The sequence below is a fragment of the Passer domesticus genome, chromosome 7 (assembly GCF_036417665.1).
Source record: "Passer domesticus isolate bPasDom1 chromosome 7, bPasDom1.hap1, whole genome shotgun sequence".
NCBI lineage: Eukaryota > Metazoa > Chordata > Aves > Passeriformes > Passeridae > Passer > Passer domesticus.
In genome coordinates, this window is record NC_087480.1 from 60,898,686 (window position 1) to 60,923,456 (window position 24,771).

General features: G+C 49.0%; 2 protein-coding genes across 10 annotated transcripts in view; both read left to right on the forward strand.

Annotated features, from left to right (window-relative positions):
* CACHD1 (cache domain containing 1) overlaps nt 1–13,565 on the forward strand; it is an 89,526-nt gene extending 75,961 nt beyond the window's left edge. The window contains exons 17-27 of the mRNA XM_064429135.1: nt 1,397–1,519; nt 3,340–3,439; nt 3,529–3,645; nt 4,858–5,018; nt 5,594–5,680; nt 5,836–5,952; nt 6,529–6,680; nt 7,429–7,590; nt 8,529–8,606; nt 9,374–9,475; nt 11,435–13,565. Of these exons, the coding sequence (XP_064285205.1) occupies nt 1,397–1,519; nt 3,340–3,439; nt 3,529–3,645; nt 4,858–5,018; nt 5,594–5,680; nt 5,836–5,952; nt 6,529–6,680; nt 7,429–7,590; nt 8,529–8,606; nt 9,374–9,475; nt 11,435–11,673 (1,438 nt within the window). The 3' untranslated portion in view covers nt 11,674–13,565. The remainder of the gene's footprint in view (nt 1–1,396; nt 1,520–3,339; nt 3,440–3,528; nt 3,646–4,857; nt 5,019–5,593; nt 5,681–5,835; nt 5,953–6,528; nt 6,681–7,428; nt 7,591–8,528; nt 8,607–9,373; nt 9,476–11,434) is intronic.
* A 147-nt stretch (nt 13,566–13,712) lies between these two features.
* The window catches only part of RAVER2 (ribonucleoprotein, PTB binding 2), a 39,544-nt gene continuing 28,485 nt past the window's right edge, over nt 13,713–24,771 (forward strand). For 2 of the 9 annotated variants that reach the window (XM_064429142.1, XM_064429148.1), the window contains exons 1-2: nt 16,184–16,437; nt 17,872–17,967. In XM_064429142.1, coding sequence (XP_064285212.1) covers nt 16,219–16,437; nt 17,872–17,967 — 315 coding nt within the window. In that variant the 5' untranslated portion in view covers nt 16,184–16,218. Of the gene's footprint in view, nt 15,348–16,183; nt 16,438–17,871; nt 17,968–22,158; nt 22,412–24,771 lie in introns of those variants that run through there. The other 7 variants (XM_064429146.1, XM_064429144.1, XM_064429145.1 and 4 more) reach the window with 6 other exon arrangements.

A 24,771-nucleotide genomic window follows, 5' to 3' on the forward strand; every position in this document is an offset into this window, starting at 1 on the left:
CAGTTAAACAAAGTTTGGCAGATGTGAGTGTGATTCCTGGGTAAATATGACCTCTGAAGCTCATAGTCACATGTGGTTATAATCCCCAAAGAGGCCTGAGCTCCAAATCCAGAGGGGTGGGGAGGAATCTGTGGAGTTAACAGGAATTTTGGCATTAGGGACTGCTGGGAGTGTTTAAATACCCACATCAGGGCAGAAAGAGCTGACACCTCTCATTCCCATTTTATGCATATCTTATTTCTTTTTATGGAGGCTGGGAAGAGAAGATTTATGCCTGATGTGGTTTAATGCAGTTGGCATCAGCAAAGCAGGAGGATTTAATGCTTGAAAATGAAGCTAAAATATTTACAATTTCCTAATGGCTTTATGTCTGTTAGGACAGAGCAGAACTTCAGAGCCTGATGTCTTGTCACACATGAAATGTGTCTGTGCTGCTTCACTGCCATCCTTCCCTTCCTCCTCCAGGAAATGTGAACAATAAATCAAATGCGGGTTTTAAAAATCTACATTTATCTGTCTACAAATGAGATTTGACTGCGTGTCCAGTGCAGCTCTTTGAAAAGCAAACAAAGCTCAGCCCAGTAAACAGAGCTGGGTTTCCATGGAGCAGGGGGGCCGGAGCTGTTTGTGCAGCCCAGCTGGGCCTAGCAGCATCTTCATTTTTTTTTTTCTTTTTCTAAACATTTTTATTCCTGTCTTCTGAGATTAAATAAAGGAGAAAAGTGAGTTTTGAGGAGCAGTAAGTCAGAGGTGTAAGGTCCACATGGGTGCAAATCCCACACCCTTGAAGCTCTGATCCTTCTGTGTCCTGCAGGGGTGAGAGGGGACTGCTCTGGCTGTGGCCTCCCAGTGCTACTGGGAGCAAACTGGGAGCACTGGGGTGCTAGGAATGGAGGAAGGACAAAATGCAGCCTCAGGCTGCTGCACACCACCGCATCACAGGATCCTTTTCATAACTCACCCTAAAAAATATAATTTTCTTCTGTTTTTCTGCCTGCCATTCATGGTCACTCCCACACTCTGGAGTTTTAGGGATTTAGCTCAAAGTCTGGCACCTTCGCATTCATTCCTCCTGCTGGGGGCTGAGCAGAGGAGGGGTGCAGGTAACTCCTTCCATTTGTGGGGAATTGGGAAATTCAGGGGCTGCACCTTCTTTTGTTTGTGTGGATGGGGGATTTTTAATGCTGATTTCTGTCACTCAGGATTAAATGTCTGTAGGTGGTGGGAGTGTGTGTAAGGTGGGATCCACTCCTGGGCTGTCTCTGTGCTGGCTGCACAAGGGGTGACTAAAACAGGAATTATTATTATTATTACCCTGAAACATAAATAATAAATAAGAAAAAATATTTTTATTATTTCTAATATTTATAATTTCTCCCTATCCTCCTCACTGCAGTGCTCAGATGTCCTCAGGACACTCCGTGGCCGTGATGGGCATCGACTTCACCCTCAGATATTTCTACAAAGTCCTCATGGACCTGCTGCCAGTTTGTAACCAAGATGGGGGGAACAAAATCAGGTAAAAATAAATAAAATATTTATTTTCTTTAGCCTGGTGACCCAGGGGTCATTTCCAACTTAATTTCTCCGAGGATTCTGTTACTCTCAGTGTGTGTTCTCTGATTTCCAGTAGAACTTGTGCTTGTCCTTCTCATAAAGATTATGTGGATGTTTTTATTATTCCAGATCAAACTGCCATCAGCTAAATAAACAATCTGCAGGATTACAAAAGCAGCAGATAATATATTTGATTTGATTTTTTTGGTTATATTTAGATTTCTTTGAAATTCTGGGTAGAAAAACCATTCCTTATTAAATGAACACACTTCCCAGTTCTCCTGTTTGTTTTAATTTAACCTCTTTAGTTCCTGTGAGCGTGTAAGAATGATACAGGATCTCAGTTATTTTAACTCCAGTTATTCAAATACAATTTTGGGATGTTTTTCTCAGAAATCCATAGCACAGCCTAGGCAGAAGTCTGATTTCATCTGGAGTATCCAATTTCAGTCAGACCCCTGGGTATCTTAAATTGTTCCTTTTTTGAAAAATCCTGTGGGGGTGGGATAGATTCTGGTTTGGGTCTGGAGTAACTTGATAACGTGGTTTGGGCATTGCTGTTGGTTCCTTGTTTGTTTTTAAACCTTAAATTTGGGAAGGGAAGTGGTTTTCTGTCGTCCTCCCAGTACTTTTCTGGTTTGGGTATTTTTCTATATATTTTATGGCATATAAAAAAAAACAAATCAGGATTTCTGGTTTGGCATCACTCCCTCCCAGTAAAAAACTGCTGCTGATCAGCAAGGTCAGATGCTTTATTCCGTTCCTGCGTTCCCCAAATGAGGAATTTTGAGGATGTTTTTCAGACTATTCTCCTGTAGAAATTGGACCCAGTGTTTCCAGTCTCGATATAAAAGCAGGTGTTTGGGGTGTGTAGTGTATTTCTCCTAAGGATTTTCTGTCAGAAAAAAGAGCAAACACCACATCCCCATGTGTATTTTTAATGGAAACCCCCCAATAAATCCAAGTTTTCTGCCTCCTTTGTACCCCCAAAGAGCACAGAGGCTTCCCCTGCCCTCTGCTGCCCCGAGCTGCTGTGGGTACCTGACACATGCCATGGGAATCCCACGGAAAGCTGCTCCAGCCCCGGATCCAGGCAGATCCCTGCTGAGCTCTTGGGAACATCAAGTGGGCTTTGAAGCCCCCCCTGTCCCCTCTGTGGCCACGAGTCCCTGATGGTGCCACCCTGGCCAGGGATCCTGTGCCTTCCCCAGCGCTGCCGTCTGTGGCCATGGAAACGGGAGAGGGAAAAAGGGAAAAAGGGATGGATTGAGCTCCCTGGATTCTGGACTGGGACACAGCTCCAACGTGGGAAGAGCTGACAAGGGAGAGGAAAGCTTGGGAGGGCTGGGAGTGGAGCAGGAGTGATTTATCTCCCACTCAAATCGAATTCTGAAGGGGGAGGGCATTAAAGGAGAGTGTGAAATCTCTCTTTAATTAGTCACATAGTAAATTAATAAACCATTAAAGCTTTCCAAGTTCATTAGGCTCTGTTCATTTCTGGCTCTCCCCCAATCAGACAATGCACTGATGGCTTTTCCTTTCTGGTTTTAATCAGCTCTGTTTTCAACTCCTTGATGGCCCTGGCTCTCTGGAGCAGTAACAGATGGAAAAGCTTCGGGGAAATACCCAACACATTCTTTAAGGACATTTTGCAGGGAATTTGTTTCATGGCCCTGTTGAATGGAAACCTTTAAAAGCCCTTTAAGACCATGTTTTATTTCACCCCGTTCCCCTGAAGCCCAAGGAGGTCTAACAGGAGGCTCTTGCTGTGTTTTGGGGCAGGTGCTTCATCATGGAGGACAGGGGGTACCTGGTGGCACATCCAACCCTCATCGACCCCAAGGGCCACGCGCCCGTGGAGCAGCAGCACATCACACACAAGGTCTGCCTGCTTTCCCTTGCCTTATTCCATACCTCTCCTTCCTGTCTGGTCTGATTCCAAAGGCATCAGATCCTGCCTTGCCCCCTTAGGAGCCTCTGGTAGCAAACGACATCCTGAACCACCCCAACTTTGTCAAGAAGAACCTCTGCAACAGCTTCAGCGACAGGACCGTGCAGCGCTTCTACAAATTCAACACCAGCCTAGTGGTGAGCGTGGTTTCTGTCTGCTCTTGCTTTTGAGTGGGCTTTGGTTGGGTTGGGTTTCTCCTGGTGGAAACACAAGTCCCTGCCAGGCTCAGCAGCCGGGGCTGGGAGCCAGCCTTCTGTGGGGATTGGCCTCTGCTCCCTTCTGCAGACACAAACCAGGCTGCACAAACAGAGTCCCCTGACATCAGGGCTTGTGGCTGGGAGCCCTGGCCAAGTGTGGCTGCAGTCTGCAGGGCCTCAGCCAGCATCAGGGGGAGAAGGGCAGTTTGCTGTAGCTGGGTGAGGATTTTCCAGCTATAGCTGGGATGTGTTGCTTTGATCTGAGCTGACCTCTGGCCTGTGTCACATCCTCCTGTCAGGTCTCTAATAACTTACCTTTAGGTGCCCAAATAAATCCATTTACTGGTGAGCATTCCCAGACTGTCATTTGTGAGACTGGAATCTCTGGGGTCCTGCACACTCTGTGCTCTCCATGGATCCTGTGTGAGCTTCCTCTCGTGAGGAGTCTAAACCAGGGGCTGTCATCCCTCACAGAGCCACACATCCACCCTGCCAAAGTCCCTCCACAATGATTCCCAAGCTACTACACTGTGGGAGAAGACTGGAAAATATTTGCAAGTCATGTCAGAATACATTGATTTATGTCGGGTTGGCTTAAACATTTTCCCCACACTTGAAATGCCAAGTGGGAAGTGTGATGTTGGGAAGGAAATTGTGTAGGATGGAGCAGAAACTTGTAGAAAGGAATCAGGAAGGAGTCTGCAGGAGCTGGGCAGTGCTGTGGTGGCTTTTTTTAAGGCTCAGGAAGTTTCCAGCACGTGGTGGTGGCTCCCTTCAGAGCCTTGGGGAGGTCACTGGGGGCTGGCACCGTGGGGACGGGTCAGCGAGCGCTGGGAAGGAGTGAAATGTCACCTCTGCTGCCACTTCTCATTTCCACAACTGAGCCAATTCCTTTCTTCAGCAAATGCTGAATCTTCTTCAAATCTTCAGCAAAGCCTTTTCACCCAGAAGTATCTGGGTAGCAAAAACTTATCCACTCCTTAATCAGCCTGTTCTGTGAGGATGGCACTCCCTCACAAAAACTCCTGAGGGGAGCCACCACCTCTGGAAGCCGTGGCAGAATCCATGTCCCCCACAGCTCTGTAGGATCCCTGGGGGAGGGAAGAGTCTTCAGCTCCCTAAAACAACATCTGACACCTTGTTTTTGCCCAGGGTGACCTGACCAACCTGGTGCATGGCAGTCACTGCTCCAAGTACAGGCTGACGAGGATCCCGGGCACCAACGCCTTCGTGGGCATCGTCAACGAGACGTGCGACTCGCTGGCCTTCTGTGCCTGCAGCATGGTGGACAGGCTGTGCCTCAACTGCCACAGGTGACAGCGCTGCCGGGCTGGGACACTCTGTCCTCATCCCTGCTCTGAGGTGTAGGGAGCACCGTGAGCTCATCTGTTGATTCAGAGCGAGATCAGGGAAAATAAAGAGTTGCTCTGCCTGTGCTCCCTGTAGGAGGTGCAGGTGTCTCTGCCAGGGTGTCAGAGAGTTTAACCAGGGGAGTTTGGGTAGATAATGCTGAAAGACACTGAGATCCAGTGGCTCAAGAGCAGTTACTGTGAGTGAGGTATAGAAATTCCCATGGCATCGAAATTCCCATGATTTTACATGGATTGGGGGGTTTTCATTGAGGGGATCCAGGAGGTTCTGCCCACACCATCCTGAGGTGTTTGTGGCATTGCCAGGAAGGATCCTTACATCCAAATCTGAGGGACTCCCTGCTTTTGGAATTCCAAGAGTGGATCACCCTCAGTCCAGAGCAATCACTGTTCCTGGGGAAGGAGCAGAGTCACTGCACAGCCTTTTCCATGGGAACTGCTGCTCCAGAGCTGCAGCACCGTGGGGTTAAAATCCCAGAGGTGTCTGATGGGTTTTCCCCGTGTTTTCTGCCCTGCAGGATGGAACAGAACGAGTGTGAGTGTCCCTGTGAGTGCCCACTGGAGGTGAACGAGTGCACTGGAAACCTGACCAATGCCGAGAGCAGGTGAGAGCCAGGACACTGCAGGAACAAACTCCCTGCTGGTCCTGCTGAGATCCCACAGGCAGAATTTTCAGTACAGTGAAGCAGATGACATGCAGGAGGTAAAGATGCTTTTAATGGGTTGTGCTTGGAGTGCTCTGTTCTTTGCTGCCATGCAGGAATCCAAGCTGTGAGGTGCACCAGGAGCCGATGACTTTCACAGCCATCGATCCCAGCCTGCAGGATGCACTCCCCCAGTGCATCAACACCCAGTGCAACCAGAGGACAGAGAGTGGGTAAGGTGGCCTTCCCCACCCCTTGGGAAATAATCAAATGGAAATAGTTCTGCTTTAAATGTTTCAAAGAAAAAAAAATATAGGGGAAAAAAAAGGCATTATGCCAGAATGAGGTTCTACTCCTGGCACTGAGGGCTCATTTTTGCTTGTTATGGGCAGTCTCCAGGGACCTGAGACTGGTAAAACACACCAAGCTCTGACCAGACTGCCCAAATCCTTTCTTCCTTCTTCCAAAGGCTGCAGAGAAAGGCTGGAACTGCAGCCAGACTTCACCACACCGAGAAATGTCTTATTGGAGGAGTTACAAGTAGGATTCTCCCTTTGCTCAGGCTGAGTGGTGCAGGAAAATACCAAAGCAGACAGAGCTGGGAAAGGGATGCTGGAAATGCAGCTTCCCTGTGTTAAGTTCCCTTGTGGCACTTGAGCACTCCCGTGGAATTTTTTCCTGGCTAAACTCACGTACTTGAGGGTTTACAGATGCTTTTGGCCTCCCCCTGTCTCGTGGCTCTGACCCAGGCTGAGCTCTGCAGAGGAGAGGTGTTAAACTGGACAGTAACCATGTCCTGCTTGGTGCAGGGATTGCTTTGGAGTGCTGGACTGCGAGTGGTGCATGGTGGACAGCGATGGGAAGACTCACCTGGACAAGTCCTACTGTGCCCCTCAGAAGGAATGCTTTGGTGGCATCGTGGGAGCCAAGAGCCCCTACGTGGATGACCTGGGAGCAATAGGTAACTCTGCCTTTCTGAGCAGGTGCTGCCTTCAGCTCTTTGTGTCCCAGAACATGCAGCAGGTTCTGCACATAACATTTAGCCAGTGCTAAATCAGCATAAAGAGTGCACCAGGCAGCAAAGATGTGGTGAATATCACCTTCTGGAAAATCCTGATATGGAGCTGAGTGTAACTGTCTTCTCTCTTGAGTTCCTTCTCCTATTCCAAGTGAGCACAGTCAGGCACACAGAAATCCTTGCAGAGCTTCTCCATGTTCCATATTGCTGATTTAACCCTTCCTGCACCTCTCTTGAGTTCCTTCTCCTATTCCAAGTGAACACAGTCAGGCACACAGAAATCCTTGCAGAGCTTCTCCATGTTCCATATTGCTGATTTAACCCTTCCTGCACCTCTCTTGAGTTCCTTCTCCTATTCCAAGTGAGCACAGTCAGGCACACAGAAATCCTTGCAGAGCTTCTCCATGTTCCATATTGCTGATTTAACCCTTCCTGCACCTCTCTTGAGTTCCTTCTCCTATTCCAAGTGAGCACAGTCAGGCACACAGAAATCCTTGCAGAGCTCCTCCGTGTTCCATATTGCTGATTTAACCCTTCCTGCACCTCTCTTGAGTTCCTTCTCCTATTCCAAGTGAGCACAGTCAGGCACACAGAAATCCTTGCAGAGCTCCTCCGTGTTCCATGTTGGTTTAACCCTTCCTGCAAAGCATTTACGGTGTTTTCTCCCTCTGCTTTGTCCCTTTTGCTTTAGGAGATGAGGTGATCACCCTGAACATGATCAAGAGTGCCCCCGTGGGCCCGGTGGCTGGAGGCATCATGGGCTGCATCATGGTGCTGGTGCTGGCCGTGTACGCGTACCGGCACCAGATCCACCGCCGCAGCCACCAGCACATGTCCCCGCTGGCAGCACAGGGTGAGCTCCACTCAGGGACCCAGCAACAGCCTGGGGATGAAAAAAAAACCCAGCAGCACAAGTAAACCCAAAGGAAAAGCAGCCCCAAAGCTGTCCCCCGGTTTTGTGGCAGTGTTTCCCGGTTTTAGTCCGTGTTGGAGCTGCAGGGAGCGGGGCTGGCGCAGGGGCTGTGTCCTGCTGCCCTCTCCTGGGTACAGCCAGAGCTGCTGCTGCTGCCCAGGGAGCCTGCCCAGACCCAGAGGGAGATAAGCTAAGCTTTGCCAGAGCTCAGACACTAATCCCAGCTTTCTGCAGCTCGGCCCAGCAGACCCATCGTGTGTTTATTTTGTGCAGCTGCTGGGAGTGACACACTTCTCACCCCCTTTTGCCTTGGGTTTGGCATGTGTCTTCTTTCATTTGTGTTTCCTGGTTCTGGTCCATGGGATGTTCATGGAATGTCTGTGCATACAGAGATGAAACCACTGAAGTCTGAGAGGCAAAATTGTGCCGGGAGAAGGGATATTGGTACAAATATGAAGATGCAGAGGTGAGGACACCTCCCTGGAAGTGTTCTGGGCCAGTTGGACAGAGCTTGGAGCAGCCTGGGATAGTGGGAGGTGTCCCTGCCTGTGGCAGGGGCTGGAAAAAGATGGGCTTCTAAGGCCCTTTCCAACCCAAACCATTCTGGGAATTTAAGTGTGATCAGAGCTAATTACCTCTATATTTGATCATCCCCCAGCTCTTGTAAATCAGTTCCTTCAGAACTTTAAGGAGTTCCTTTCAGGGGGAGGTGGGATGAGCCATTTCCTGCTATCCCAGCCGCACTGGAAGAAGAGCAGCCCCAGCTCAGACCAGTAACACAAAGTGTTCCACTCTTGTTCCTGGGGTGGCAGGTGGCAGTCAGATGGTGCAGAACCTTTCTCTCACCAGCTGTGTTTTCTGTTTGTAACTCTGTGTAGAAATGTCAGTGCGTATGTCCAACCTGGAAAACGACAGGGACGAGAGGGACGACGACAGCCATGAAGACAGAGGAATCAGTAAGTACCAAAAAACTGGGAAAAACTGAGATTCAATCAGCCATTTGTTTTTTAATACCCTAGATTTGAATATGTGAGGAAGCCCTGTGCTGATCAGCAGTAGAAAATGACAGAACAATGTTTTAATCCAGACATCTAGTGCACCTTTAGTCTCATGCTGAAAAATGACATTTTTCACTTTTAAAAGATAATTCTCCATTAGGTGTGGAGGAGTTTTGCCCCTTACAACCCTTTGTCATGAGCACTTCCAGAAACAGCTCTGATCAGCTTAAAACTTGCCACTGTGACAGCACAGGGTATGGGAAACCCTTCCCCTTTTTTGGCCTTAGAAAGCAGAAGCCAAGTCTGGCAAGTATGGTCAGCAAGCATGGCAGTAAATCTTTTTTGCATTGATTTGGGGTGCCTGTAGTTCTCTGCCATCCAATAAAAACAGCACCTTGCATGATCCGGGTGTGCTGTAAGTTGAATTGGTGCACCCAAACTCCAGGGGAGCCCCAGGTCAGACAGGATCCCGGGCTCTGGGCCCTCACTAAATAATACTCGAGATGTGAAGCCGTGTCAACATCAAAGATGGGAAAATAAACATATCTGAGCTCCATGGCTTGTACCTACTGCCCCTCCACGTCCCTTTTGGTTTCCTTTGGAGTCCTTACACTGTTGCCACAGTGGGAGCCTGAGCCCAGGTGACCACGTGGAGCCCAGCTGAGTGCTGCCGCGTGGCTGGGCAGGGCCGTGCCTGTGCTCTGAGCTGTCTCTGTCTGTCGCAGTCAGCAACACGCGCTTCATCGCGGCCGTCATCGAGCGCCACGCGCACAGCCCCGAGCGCCGCCGCCGCTACTGGGGCCGCTCGGGCACCGAGAGCGACCACGGTGAGTGTGGGCCCCCCTGCCCCAGGGACTGGGGCTCTTCGCCCTCGGGAGGCTGCCTCCCTGCAGAAGCAAAGCCTGGCTAAATGTTTTGCTCCTTCTGGCTTGGTTGGTTCTTGGGGAGATGTCACTGGGGTCCTCAACGTCCTCCTCTGCTCTGTGCCCCCTGTGACAGGGACAGCACCAGGGAATGGCTGGAGCTGTGCCACAGGAGGGATGGGCTGGAGATCAGGGGAAGGTTCTTCCCCCTGAGGGAACTGGAGGGACAGGACAAGGGGAATGGCTTCACACTGAAAGGGAGTGGGATTAGATCAGAGGTTAGGAAGGAATTGTTCTGCCCAGAGAAGCTCCTGGGTCCCTGGCAGTGTCCAAGGCCAGGCTGGATGAGATTTGGAGCACCCTGGGATAGTGGAAGTGTCCTTGCCATGGCAGGGGTAGGATGGGATCATCTTTATTGGCCCTTCCAACCCAAACCATTCTGGGATCATCCAGCACCTTTAAGCAAATGCTGGGCACCATTAGGCTCAGGGGATTGGGATGTGTCTCCCCTGCCCTGAGACTAAATCTCCTTAAATCTGGAAAGCTGCTAGAAGGGTGTAATGCTGTTGACCCATGAAGAGGCTTAATTTATTAGGAAATGAGGAAGAGTTGGGCTAGACAAGGCAGTCTGCAAGCTGTCAGCTCTGCAAGGCTGGGGACCTTCCAACAGACCTGGCCCAGCACTAAGACTCTGGTTGCACTAATGGAATTGGGACAGGAAACCCAAAGGCCAAAGCCTTGGAACGTGGATGAACAGATGTCTCCTAGACAATCTTGCTCTAGGAGGAATTACCCTGGATTTGGGGTGAGATTACCTGTGCTGAGGCAGATTTGCCAGATTAATGCTCCCTTTGCTCCTTTTCTTGCAGTCCCAACAAATCCTTCCCATCTTTTAGTCATCCTGGGTTAGCAGGGGAGCTGTCTACCTCCATCTGGAATGTGCACTGCTATTTTTAGTTTGTGTAATTCCATCTTCTTCAAAGGGCTGCCCAGGCTTCTTCCCCAATTCCTCCATGCCAGCTCCAAGCCATGACTCAGAGCATGGGAAATGGGAGGCAGCTTTGGGCACTCAGCTGCTATTTTTGCCACCCTCCTTTTAGGTGTCTCCAGCTGAAAACCTGAGTGAGATGCTCAGGAGCACCAGTGCTTCCTCAGCCTTTAGTCCTTGTTTTTTGAGAAGGATTTATTTCCAGTTCAAGCAAGATCTTTTTCCTTTTAAGTTTCATGTGGTTTTGTATTTATAAATACTGAGGGAGTTGTTTGCCCTGCAGCCTGGTCTGGGTGGTAACAGCTGTTTTGGATAAATCCAGGTTATATCTTAACAGATTTTTTGGGGGTGGTATTTTTTATGTTTGGGTTTGAAATCAGTGCCAGCAATTCTGTTGTTACAAACTGTTGACCATGTGGGTGCTGTTACTGTTTGGGGTGGCACAAACCACAGGTCCCCAAAGCTTTGAGCCAAAGGTGATGGCAGGGAAGGGGATCCAGTATGGACTGTCAGGGGAGGATGAGTTCACTGGGGTCTGTTCTGTTAAGAAAATTGTTTTACACCCTCTCTAAGCACTCTGTGATTCCATGAAGGTGCCCAGCCAGCCCTGGCCATTCTGAGTGGCAGGGAAAGGGATCTGTTATTGACTTAGAACTTAGACTTAGACTTAGAGGAGAGGATGAGTCTGTTGGGGTTTGACCTAGTAAGAAAACAGTTTTGTTCCCTCTCTAAGCACCCTGAGCCCAGCCATCCCTGGCCATTCTGAGTGGCAGGGAAAGGCATCTGTTATACACTTAGAGGAGAGGATGAGAGTGTTGGGGTTTGTTCTAGTAAGAAAACAGTTTTGTTCCCTCTCTAAGCACCCTGAGCCCAGCCAGCCCTGGCAATTCTGAGCATCCAGCCTTGCTGTGCTCACTGCTGCTGTTCATCCCCAGGCTACAGCACCATGAGCCCCCAGGAGGACAGCGAGAACCCCCCCTGCAACAACGACCCCCTCTCGGCCGGCGTGGACGTGGGGACCCACGACGAGGACCTGGAGCTGGACACGCCCCCGCAGACGGCAGCGCTGCTGAGCCACAAATTCCACCACTACCGGCTGCACCACCCCACCCTGCACCACAGCCACCACCTGCAGGCCGCTGTCACCGTGCACACCGTGGATGCCGAGTGCTGAGGACAGCACGGCCACCACCTGCAGCCTGTGGCACTGGGGACAGCATGGCCACCACCTGCAGCCTGTGGCAGTGAGGACAGCACGGCCACCACCTGCAGCCTGTGGCACTGGGGACACCATGGCCACCACCTGCAGGCTGTGGCACTGGGGACAGCACGGCCACCACCTGCAGCCTGTGGCACCGGGGACAGCACGGCCACCACCTGCAGGCTGTGGCACTGGGGACAGCACGGCCACCACCTGCAGGCTGTGGCACTGGGGACAGCACGGCCACCACCTGCAGGCTGTGGCACTGGGGACAGCACGGCCACCTGCAGGCTGTGGCACTGGGGACAGCACGGCCACCTGCAGCCTGTGGCACTGGGGACAGCACGGCTGCCACCTGCAGCCTGTGGCACTGGGGACAGCACAGCCACCACCTGCAGGCTGTGGCACCGGGGACACCACGGCCACCTGCAGCCTGTGGCACTGGGGACAGCACGGCTGCCACCTGCAGCCTGTGGCACCGTGCACTGAGGACACCACAGATGCCACTCCAGAGCCATGGGGACTGTGCTGCTCCCCAGGGACAACCTCACAGGTTTCCCCACCAAACTGAGGCATCAGAGCTTTGCATTTTTACAAATGGAAGGTTGGCTCCGGCCTGCAAACGTGCTTGATGGATGGACCTGCCAAAACATGGAGAAAAATGGAGCAGGAGGCACGTTAGACCTCCAGGAACAGGGATGGGAGTTTATCCAGCAGCTGGAGTTTGCTGTGCTGAGCCAAGAGCAGAGAGAGAGCTTAAAGAGCCAGAGATGGTTTGGTTTCCTTAACTGGAAGAGCAGGAATCTGCAGCTGGAGAGCCCAGAAGTGCCAGACAGAGCAGGAAGGCTGCTGGCTTCTCTGCAGGTGGAGAGCTCCCTGTGCCCACGTTGCTCTGCGGGACCTGGGACAATGCATCTCAAGATTTTTAAGTAAAGGATTATTTTTCTACTATTTATTGAACTTGAAACTTTGGGGGGAGGGAGGGGAGAAAACCTGTTAGGGATTCTCACCGAGTACCACGTGCATTCTGTGCTGGGGAAGGGGCTCTTCCCAGGAAAGCAGCTGTTCCTTGGGAGCTGACCTTCAGCCAGTGCCCCACTCTGCAAAGGGAAAATGAAGAAGCCCTCTCTGCCTCGGTGTTTACATTAGGATTGCTTTCTTTTCCACACTTATTTCCTGTAAATATTACAGCCTGATTTCTATTCCAGTATTGTCTTCCTATCTGCAGAGGAGAAATCCTGTACTCCGTTGCTAAAATTCAGAGAATTATGCCCAGAATCTGCCCACAAACTTCTCCATCTTCATCTCTTCGCTCATCTTTAAAGGATTCCTGTGTGGAAGTAATAAAGAATTTCTTTAGCATTAGTTACCAGATAATCCCAAATGGAATCTGTGCCATTCTTCTGTTTCCTTGGACCACAAGTAGGGATAAACCAGTGTTCTGTCAAACTTGGGTTACTGTGGAAGAAACCTTGAAACCATAATGAGAAGCTGCTGCTGTTTGTCTGGAATTTTAACCTTGCTTGGTAATTCAAAGAGAGATTAATCAATGTCTACAACAAAGGGCATCATAATTATCAATATGTTTTCAATCACAGTGTTGTATTTTAGATTCACATCTTGTGATTACAATGATATCAAGCAGTTCTTGCACTGTGCATATGGTAAACATCCATTTATATGTAGGTTTTTTTTTTAAATCACTTGTTTTAATTAATATGGTACTTAATACTGTATTATGTAAAAAATGGGTTCTTAAACAGTACAGTAAAATAACTCTATGTGTGATACCAGGATATCCCTTTATACTATGTATAAAATTAAAATCTCTAGTGAAATAAACTGTATATAAGTGTAGATCTGTGGAGGAGTGGCTGCACTGAAATGATTCTGCCTCAGTTTCCTTCTCTGGCTGAACAGGACTGAAAATTCACTCCAGTTCCTCCAGTTTTATCAACAGCCTTGAGAAAGCTAAACTTTAAATACAAATGACAGTATTGATGGAAGTTTTAAAGCCTTTTTTTAGCTGGTTTGTCATTATTTGGAAAATGACTGTTTCTGGAAGTGGTCAGCCACTGCTTAGAGTCACCAAAGCAAAGAATGTAAGGGTTTGATTTTCCTGCTCCTCTCCTCAGTGGCTCTGGATTTGCTGTTGTGCTGTGTTTGTGCAGGATTTGGTGGAGGCTTTTTGCTGAGCAGGCAGTGCAGGAATCCACTGAGCCTCTGCTTTGTGCTCTCAGAGCTCTGCAGCTGATGCCCCGGGAATCAGCCAGGCTGGGATTCATTTCCAGTCTGGAATCCAAAGTCATGCTGGTGCCTGGATACTGTGGGACAAATAATTTTGGATAAAATGTGTCAGAAATATCTTTAATAGCCACGTCCATTGGAAAAATGCATCAGGGTGAACTACAATATTACCTCAGTGGAGAGGTTTTTAGGTGGCTCCTCACCTTCCCTGCCAGCAGAAGGTGCTTGCAGAGTCTCTTGCAGCTCTGCCAGGAGCACAGGAGCTTCCAGAACCTCTTGGAACAGCTCTTGGAAGTCCAACAATCAAACCCCTTTTGCTTTTGCCTTAAAAGCTTTTCAAGAGCTTCTCCTCGCTGCTGCTTCATCTCTTTTCTTCTGGGATCTTTTTTCTCCTTCCTGGCTTGCTCTGAACAAATGGTTCTTGATTTGAGGGGTTTGCACAGCCCTCCTTAACTTGAAGTGATGGGAAGAGCCCGAGCTCTTGCTGGTAAAAATAATTACAGGGAAAACTCTGACTTCCAGGTGTGCCAAATCCCAGCTTCCAGTGCTGGCACTGACCTTGTCCCTGCAGGAGTAAATGGGATGCCCTGCTGCTAATGGATGGGATTGGGTTTACAAGGAGCTGCATGGGAGCTCCTCACTTTTATTGCCTGAGTTCTGCCATGGCCTTCCCTCCCCAGCATTGTTTTACTGTATTGACTGAGGAGCAAGATCATAAAAGCAGCAGTTAAACCCTGGATCCTCCTTCCCTAGAACTGATAAGACTTTATGGCCATTAATTTTCCACTTATTTCATTTTCCCAACTTAGTTGGGTTAATTTCCTGTAGGTTTTCTTTCATTCTCCCAACAACAAAAGAAAGGTTCTTTTAAAGTGAAAATGAGCATTGCCTTTAATTTGTGTTCATTAATTTTAAATTGACTCGATGCTTGGAGTGTTTGAGATCTGCCAAGTGTATGGATTTTCCTATATCCAAGGAATCATGGAGAAGCATTTCTTTGGGCAGAATATATTGATTGAAAATGTATTAAGATTTTAAAAAAATTTATTTATGCTATTGCCTGGCTAAAAAGTGGGATTTGCAAAGCCTGGTACAGTTTACCCATGAACATTTTATAAGGCCACTTAAGCCATGAAATATTATCTTTATCCTTGCCCTTGGCAAGGGCAGGGAAGGGAGGATGGATGGGAATTCAGGAGACGTTCACATGCAGCAGGACTTGTGACTATAACTGGGCAAAGGGAGATCTCTCAAAGGCTTTATTCTGTCAAGTGACCCAGAAATGGGCAAGAGCACAGAAAGTGGATTTGTCAGAGGAAAAACTATGGGAGTAAGCTGGCAGCAAATATGGAAAAGGAGAAAAAACTCGGATGCAAAAGTCTGGATCCGAGAGAGTGCAGGTAATCCAAAAGGCTGTTGGTGAGTTCCAGGATGAATTTGCAGCGTTCCCAGCTCTTGGCTGCCCATTTCAGTTGTTTGTAAAAGAGATTCCCAGCTATGGCTGGGGTTTTCAAAGGAGCCTGCTCTGGGCTGTCAGTGATGTTTGGAATATTAATTCCTGCAGCAGTTAACTCAGGAGCCATTGGATTGTTTTGCTGTACAAACCCCCCTTTGCCAGGGAGCCTAAGAGGGGAAAAGGAACATCAGTGCCATGGAATATTTCATATTCCTGCCTGGCAGCCCTCGGGCTGATGAGAGGTGATGATTTTGTGCTTTGTGCTCTGCGCTGAGCACGGAAGGACCTTGGCCCAGAAGGGCTGGTGTTCCTGGAGCCAAGGCTGCAGTGGAATTTGGACACTGCGGTCCAGGAGTGAAGTTCTCCAAGCCCTGCCTCGTTAGTGAGGTGCCAGACACAGCTGGGGTGAGTGCCAGCACTGCTGGGTCCTCCTCGGGAGGAGATCCCATGGGATCACTGACAGCCCTGTGGAACAGCCCTGCTGTGAGCAGAGCAGTGGCAATGTGGTGGCAGAGGCAGGGCACGTCTTGGATCTGGAGGTTTTCTTCAGCTCAGAGGGGCCTCTTCTAAATCCTGTGGGAAAAATGATCCCTGGGCTCGTTTCTGTGCTGGGAGCTGCCCTGGGAAGGAGCAATCCTGGTTTGTTGGAGGTTTTTGGAGCTGGCACTGGCAAATCCACCAGGTCAGCACTGCCCTAGCAAGTGCCCTCTGCTGGGACAGGAGCAGTGGCAGCAGGGAAAAGGGAACCTGCTGGCCAAGGCACAGGGCAGAAGGAATCCTTGCACCCCACCTTCACCTGGCTCTGGGACAGCTCCATGGGGAAAGGGAACAGCCCCCAAAACTGCCAAGTCAACACTGTTCACAGGAAAAAAAATTCACTTTGCAGGAAGAAACGTGCAGGAAGGCGTTGGCAAGGTCCTGACAAAACTGGTGGTCTTTCCTTAAATCCAGCTGAACATCAGACTGCCAAGGATTTCCAGTTGGGCCAGCACGGATGGATTTTTCCAATTTTAAAACTCTTCCATTGCACCGAGGTAATGAAATTGGGCAGACACCCCGAGATGGGCTGGCACCAGCAGCAGGAAACTGGGAATGCAGTCAGAGAGTTTAATATCCTTCTTTGCACTTCTCCAACATTCTGACACTTCCACAAAATTGCTCCCAATATTCATTCTCTTGGCATAATTCATGCAAATCACATGCAGGATTAAAGGTTGAGTAATTAACATGATCTAATTGCTGCAAAATAATAATAAAAACCTCCTTAATCATTTATTTCTATTGCAGCTGAGCCAAGAAAATCTCCATAAACAAGGCAAAAAACCTCGGCCAGGGAACCTGGAAAACAGGAAGGGGATGGATTTTTTCACTCTGAACATGGAGAAATCAGGCACAGCACGTTGGGTGACAGTTCCTATGGAAACCTTTTATAACTGAACAGCAGAACATTTGAAAGCCTCATAAATTTTTTGGGAATGTTTCTCTTGTGTTACCTCCTTTTGGCCAGTTTTCCATATTGAACAAGTTTTTTTTCCATGTGTAACAAGTTTTTAAGGACAAAATATTGTGGGGGTGCTGGAAATTGCAGGCTCTGCTGGCAGGGAGAAATCATAGGCTGGTTTATCTTCTCCAAACAAACTGCTGGTCCCATGCCTGCTCCCTCCCAGTCCATCCTCAGTTAATCACAGCAAATTTCCTCCAGGTTTATAATTAGCCAGATCCAAGGAGCAGGAATGGAGATGTATGGACTCACCCTATGGAATGCCTTCCCCCCCAGCATTATGATTTCCCTGTTATTTGGTGGTAGATGATTTTGTCATTCCCTGTGAATTGTCACTGTCAGTTTCCAGTTCCTAGAAAATTGGTGCTTTTAGGGAATCCGAGGCTGATTTATTTGGAATTCCCATGTGCAGCACATTCATGGCTGGCCAATAAAAACACTCCTGGTAAGAATGTGGGGCTGGACCTGCTTTTGCCAGGAATCCAAGCAACATTTGGATGTTTTTTAATACTAAAATTGCCAAAATGCACTTGGTTCCAATAACTAATGACTAAATTTGAAGCTGAATGAGGAAAAAGAAAGCCTGTGTGGGAAGAATGGTGACTTAAAGCAGGACATTGATTCAGGAGAAAGTGCTGCAGAGGTTCCCCTGTGAATATCTGGGCCATTTATTGAGAATTGTATTTGTTTGATCTCATTTTCCTTTGTTCTGTTATTATTCAAGAGCTTGGCTTTGCTGTGTGGTGTTTATTTTAATATTTACTGCTCCTTTTTGCTGCCTTTAAACACAACCACACAGATCTGCTAATGATGCACAGGGCAACAAAGGTTTGAAATTCTGCTGCAGAGACCACAGGTCCCAAAATAGCCCATGACAGCAGGGGCCAGTAATGATTTCCTTGCAGGAGTTACTCACTCTGGAAGTTACAGCTCTGAACTCTCCCACCTTTCCACTGTTTGTTTGCAGGCCGCTGAGTGGAAGCAAGGAGAAGCTGCTCAGGAGGCTGATCCTGACAGAATCCATCCTTCCCAAACGCAGGAGCAGCAAATCCACAGGCAGCAGGTTCCACTTCAAGTGTTTGGCAAAGAGTTTTTGTGCCTGGGTGGAAGAGCAGGAGTAAAGAAACATCCCAAGTTTGGGCATGTCATGGAATGGGGCACTGAGCATGCCAGAAGTGTTGGGGTTTTTAGGGAAGAAGAGGATAAAGGAGCTCCTTTTGGCACCTCTGGTGTATTTTGGAGGCAGCGTGCATTGTGAGGTGATCTGGGTGATCACCACCAAACGAATTAGTGGTGTTGAAATGAAACCTGCAACTTGTGGACCCAAAATCTCAGTGTCTTGGTGAAACCAAAGGAGCAGCTGGAGCAGGAAAGCAGGGACAGAAGGGAATGGCATGGTTTGTGCTGCTGACATGGGCTGTGATGGTAAAACCCATTCCTCTGATGGAACGTGCAGCAGCTGGTGGGTCCCACATCCCCCTGCAGGAAACACTGAATTGTTTGGTTTCTCTTTCATTAAGCCTTCACTCACCTGAAGAGCAGGAAACACTGAATTGTTTGGTTTCTCTTTCATTAAGCCTTCACTCACCTGAAGAGCAGGAAACACTGAATTGTTTGGTTTCTCTTTCATTAAGCCTTCACTCACCTGAAGAGCTCACAGATACATTCCCAGTACCTGGGGATACCAGGTGGGTCCTGTGTCCCAGAGATGTTTCAGTCCTGGCTTTCACTTTACGTGCACAGAGCTGAGTTTGTGCTTTTGGATGTAGAATCCCAGAAAATTCCAAAATCCTGGACTGGTTTGGGCTGGGAGGGACCTCAAATCCCATTTCATTCTAGCCCTGCCATGGGCAGGGACACCTTCCACCAGCCCAGCCTGGACAGTTTTGCCTGACTGCACCTGTAATTCCAAAAGAATGTCTGGAATTACAACTCTAATGCACACTCATTCCATAAAAATTGTAAAATATATATGGCTGCTATGATTCAAAGCTGCAGAAGCACAGGGAAATTCATCTTTTGATGAGAGCTACAAATGCAACTGCTGGGGTTGGGTACATTAGTCTTAATTAGCAGGGAATTTAATAAACTAAATTAAATTATTTCAAGGTGGTTTATCAGTTGTGCAGCAGCACAACTGAAGTTACTGTTCTATCTTTTAATAATAGATTTAATTTAACAATATTTTTTGCTTCTGCAGCAGTATTGAGACCCAATGAAAGTATTTTAGAAAATGGGCAACTGTTTAGATCAAAGCATAAACGTGGAGGGTTTGGTTTGGAAGCTCCAGAAAAGGACTCAAAGTCATATAAATATTTCATGGAAACCTCTAATCAACAGGAGGAGATTCCTTAAGGAAATACCTGCATGCCTTGGCTCAGCATCCTCTTCCTCCTGGAACAGCTCTTTTTTGGGAGGCTGGTGTCACCTGGACATGAACTCTGGGGAAAAAGATGAATACTTTGACCTACAAAATACAATATTTTAAATATTTATCCCTAACCAAGAAAAAAAAAGTATATTTCTCTGATATTTTATATATTCTCTGAATATATTCCTATTTTCTCAAGTTTCTCTGGAGCTATTTACTGCAGGAATTTTGTTTGTGCCATTAACACCAAACGATTCATTTCTGAGTTCAGCAATGCACTTTAAATTTGAGTGACTTCAATTCAGGGACACCTGCAGCCCATCACAAAGGACCAAAAAAAGGCAATTTTTGAGGAGGTAATTGCTGCAGGTAGAATTAATGAGCACTGGTTACAGGGGAAGCAGTGTCCACTTCAAACTGGAAAATTAACGGTAAAATTAATTACTCTGCTTGAGTTCCTTCATTAGCATCACTACATTTTATGATGTTTGAGCAGATCCATAATTTCTGCTGTAATAGCTTGATGTGGTGATAATTTTTGAGGAGATATTTCATGTTTCAGTATTCCTAGGAGAAAAGTGTTCCTTTTTCATGACCCCAGAATTATTTACATTCCTATCATCAATGAAGCTTTCACACTTCTCATTTCCAATGATTTTATTTTTTAAAAAGAATGCAAATACTGGACAAGGAGGAACATTACTTGTTTGAGAAACAATCAGTGAAAAGGAAGCCCTTGAACAGAAGCTTGTCAGCTGCCAATTTTTAAATAATAAACCAAAAATCCCTTTGATTAATGTAGTTTAAAACTTCCTTTTAGAAATAAAAAAAGTCCAAGATACTGTGTGTTCTTAACCTGTTTTGGTTTGGACTAAAGCAATTTCTAAAATTTATTTGGTGGAGTTTTTTAATCTGTAACTGATAATTAAAATGGCACCTTGAACCTAGTCAAGAATTATCCATCAGAATTAGATTTTCTTGATAAGAATTGTCACTCCAAGTGTTCTTCCAATTTCCTTTTTAAGACTCTTTATGTTTCAGGTTTGGATTCTCTTTTGCCTGCTCATTGTGGTTGGCCTCGTGTCTAAAAATGGCTACAAATATTTAAATTATTCTTCACTCATTTATAGCAATGATGACAACGTTAAGAGCTAAATTTACTGTGTTGTAAATGACACTGCAAGGAACTATGCTAGAGGAAAAATGGATTTTCCAAAAGAACAACAACTATTTTATTTTTTAAAATGGGTGCTGAGTGAGTGAAGTGTTTTTAGGGACAGAGACTCCATGGAAGGGAAAATTTATTTTATAATTATTTCTATATTTACATATTTATTTATAACTTATTTTACAGTTATTCCATGAAATGTTGTCCTTCTGTTGTGATGCTGGGCTCCTTTTTATGGCAGGTCACAGCCCTGTGCCTGTCCCTGTGTCACCAGCACAGCACACAGGTGCTGCTTTCCCCATTTGCATGGATTTTAATTAGTTTGTCACATTCCTGATGAGGAATAAAGCTAGGACAAGATCCCTCTGGGCCACTGTGCCTGCTGATCTCCAGTGGAGTTCTTGGGTTCTCTTGGGATTACAGACTGGATGATGATCTCAGAGGTCTTTCCCAGCCTGATTCTGTGGGATCAGCTTTATTTTGTTGCTGTTCTGTATTTCAGAATTCCCCACTAAACTAACTTTTCCACTTTCCCAGCCTGGTTGTGTGGGATCAGCTTTATTTTGTTGCTGTTCTGTATTTCAGCCTCTCCAGGTGGATCTGTATCCAGGGAGGGTGGCAGTGATGGGGATTTGGGGAATGATTGCTGCTGGCTGATGAAGAGGGACGGTGCCCTGGCTTTGGTTTCCATCAGGATGGATCCTGGGGCAATTCCCCTCACAACAGAGTCCCAGCTGTTCTCCAGAACACTTAAATCCTTCCCAAAAATCTGTCTGGAGATGGGGATGCAGTGAGGAGAAGGGCCTGAGGGCGCTGGTGGACAACGAGCAGTCCCTGAGCCAGGGGAACCTTCAGGAGGAGCATTCCCAGCAGGTCAGGGCTGACCCTGGAGAACAGCTGGGGCTCTGTTGTGAGGGGAATTGCCCCAGGATCCATCCTGATGGGAGCCAAGGCCAGAGCACAGTCCCTCTTCTTCACCCAGCAGCAATCATTCCCCAAGTCTCCATCACTGTCACCTTCCCTGGACACAGACCAGCAGGTCAGGGGTGATCCTGCCCCTGTGCCCAGCCCTGGGGGCACCTCTGGCTGCTGTGCCCAGCTCTGGCTCCTCAGCACAGCAGGGACAGGAGCTCCTGGAGCTGGGGAAGGGCCTGGAGCAGCTCCGTGCCCAGGAAAGGCTGAGGGAGCTGGGGCTGCTCAGCCGGGAGAGGAGCCCCAGGGAGAGGGGCCTCAGCCCTGGGTGTCCCTGGGTGTTCCTGAGTGTCCCTGGGTGTCCCTGTGTGTCCCCGTGTGTCCCTGTGTCTGTCCCTGTCCCTGGGTGCAGTGAGGGGCAGAGCAGGGCCCAGGTTCTGCTCCGGGGCCCAGCGATGGCACCAGAGGAGCGGGCAGGAACTGATACCAGCGAGTTCTCTGGACAGGAGGCAGAATTTCTTCTGAAATTCTGAAAGAAGGGTGATAGATTGTCCACAGAGGCTCTGGAGTCTCCTCACTGGGGACACTGCAGACCCGCCTGGACACAATCCTGTGCCATGTGCTCTGGGATGACCCTGCCTGAGCAGGGCGCTTGGACCCGCTCTGTGAAATCGCCGCTGCGTTCCGTTCATCCCGCACACCCCCTGGAGCTCCGTTAGGGCAGCGCCCAGCCCGGCCCGAGCCTGCCGGGCTGCCCCGCGTCCCCGCGGCTCCCGGCGGGCCGGGGTCGGGCGGCCGTGAGGGGCCGGGCGCGGGGGCTCCCTCAGGCTGCCCCGGGCGGGGCAGGGCGGGGGCGGCCCCAGCGCCGCGCTCCCCCCGCGCTCCCCGGCGCGCTGCAAGATGGCGGCGGGAGCCGAGCGCGGCGCGGCGCTGCCCGCGGAGCCGCCGCCGCTGAGCGCCGAGGAGGTGGCCAGGCGGCTGGCGAGCACCCGCCGCGAGCTGGGCAACCGCCGCAAGATCCTGCTGCGGAACCTGCCGGCCGAGAGCAGCAGCCAGGTACGGCCGCCAGCGCTGCCCGCAGCCGCCCGGCGGCGTGGCGCGCTCCCGCCCGCGCCTCAGGCGGCGGCCGGCAGCGGGGAGGGAGGCGCGGGGCAGCCCCGGGTCCCCCGCGGGGCTCGGCGGCCGCGGGGCGCTGCCTCCCCCGGAGCTGCCCCTCACGGCGCCGGCTGTGTGGGGCGGCTTTGTTACCTGCGGAGAGCGGCTCCGGCTCGCCCGTCCACGCCCTCACCGGGGGCCACGGCGGGCTGGCCGGGCAGCGCTCCCCGGGGAACGGCGGGGTCGCGGCCCGGGCCGTGAGGGAGCGAGCGGGGGCTCGGTGTGGGGTGAGCGGGTAACGGGAGCGCCGCCGGACAGGCGGCACCTGTGTGCGCACAGGTAGGGCACTGCAGCACGGCCGCTTTCGCTGCGAAATCCGGGCGAAAAAAGCTTCCAGACTGGGTTTTTGGTTTTGTTTTTTTTTTTTTTTTTCATTATTATTGTGAGGTGAGCCAGACGTAGAGAGGGAAAGCGGTTTTCCGCAGCCTGACGGTGGTTTAGGAAAATTCCGCTCAAATTGCTGCTGTTGGTAGGAGATGATCGCTGAACTCTTCAACCGAGTGCTGTGAGTCAGATGCCGAGGTGATTGAGCTGCACAGTCACTTCACCAGCTCCCAGCGCTCAACTTGATGCACGAATATTACCAAAAAAAAAAAAAAAAGTAACTGCGCCTTTTGTTCTGCTCTGCCCGCGGTCTGCCTCCCCCCTCCCTGAAGCACAGGTGGTTTTGCTACCTGCGGGTAAGAGCAGCACGTGCAGGCTCTCGATTTCTGCCCAGCTCCGGCACAAAAAGGGACTATTCATTTTGGAGAGGCTCTGTGGGCGCCCGCAGTAATCCGAGCCGCAGCGCCCAGCTGCACTTCTGCCTGTTTTGTTCTCTCTCGGTGTGTCCGGCCCCGCTGCCGCAGGTTAAAAGTTTAGAGCTGACAGCTTTGTCAGGGTGCTTTAGGCACCTCTGTTTATAGCAGCCCGATGAGCTGATCTATAGCAAACTCGAGCGCTGCTAATCTTCGTCCCTTGATGAAGCGGCGGTGTTGACAGAGAGGGCTTTGCTGGGTGTCACCAGATGCTCGCCGTGGATGGCCCGGACAGGAGCGCTCCCTGACACTGCGGCTGTGTCCCTTGCTCCCACTGCATGGGGGAATTCACCTCTCTGGAACCTCTCGGGCTTGGCCTTCCTTGCTCAGCTACAGGGAAGTACCAACATTAAGGTCAAGTCTGGCAGCCACGGAGTCTTCTGGAAGTTTGCCTTTTTGTTTTGATGCCTTAAAAGCAGCGCTTAGATGGCTTTTTCTCCTATGCGTCAGGTTCTAATGTTGCCCTGAACACCATGTACAGATGCTAAAATGCATTTTACAAACTGTCATTTTTATTTTTAACATTGATGAGCTGCTGCTGGTGGTAGTAACAAAGGCAGAAGAATTGTGCTATATAGAGAAAGTTTCTGTCCTGGAGCAGTTTTGGAAAGAATTGTGTTTGTGGTCAGGCATGTTATGTCTACCTGTGTATTTGGCTGCGATATGGTTCAGAAATTACTATGAAATTTAACATTTCTTGCTGCCAGTTAACTCCCGTGGTAAACACGGGTTTGTCTTCTGTTTTCTCCTTGCAGTAACTGGCGAGCCAAGTAAAATCAGATAAACTGTTTCTGACCTGGCCAGTTTTATTCACTGTCAGGAGGGAGATGAACATCACTGAAATGGAGCCAAGTCTCCCAAAATAGGTTTTCATAAGTGTAACTATTCATCTCTGAGCGTTGGGGTGTTGGCTTTGCTGCCATTTGTTGTTAAGTGAAGAGTGAGGCCAAGATTTGCCAAAATAGTTTTGAAGTGAAAAATGACTGTTTTGCTGATAGAGAGGTTGATTGGTGGAGATACTCAGTTTCATCAGAGAAGTAGGAAAAACCTTATTTTATTAATATGAAGTTACATAACGAATGTAATTCATCTGCCAGTTGTAGCTACATATTAACTTTATTATTGTACTTGTAATCTTCAATTACCTTTGGAGCCCCACCTGTGTTAAACTAAATTAAGAAAATAAATTACCCTTGAGGCCATGGAAGAAATGTCCCTTGGCCATGAGGTTTCTGAACCAGAAACAGGTTTAGAAACCAGAGTTCACCCTACCAAGAGATGCCTGCAGGATCAGTGTTTCTTCAGGCAATTCTCTCACTACAGCCATGGAGAAAGGATTTTTTTGTGGCAGATCTGTGGTGAACAATTCTTCTGTTCTTGAAGGCAGAGTCTCCACTTGCTGTTCAGCTGGCAGATTGGGGGATGTTGAACTCTGAAGAGTTGCCAGGTAGCTCCCCAGATGGA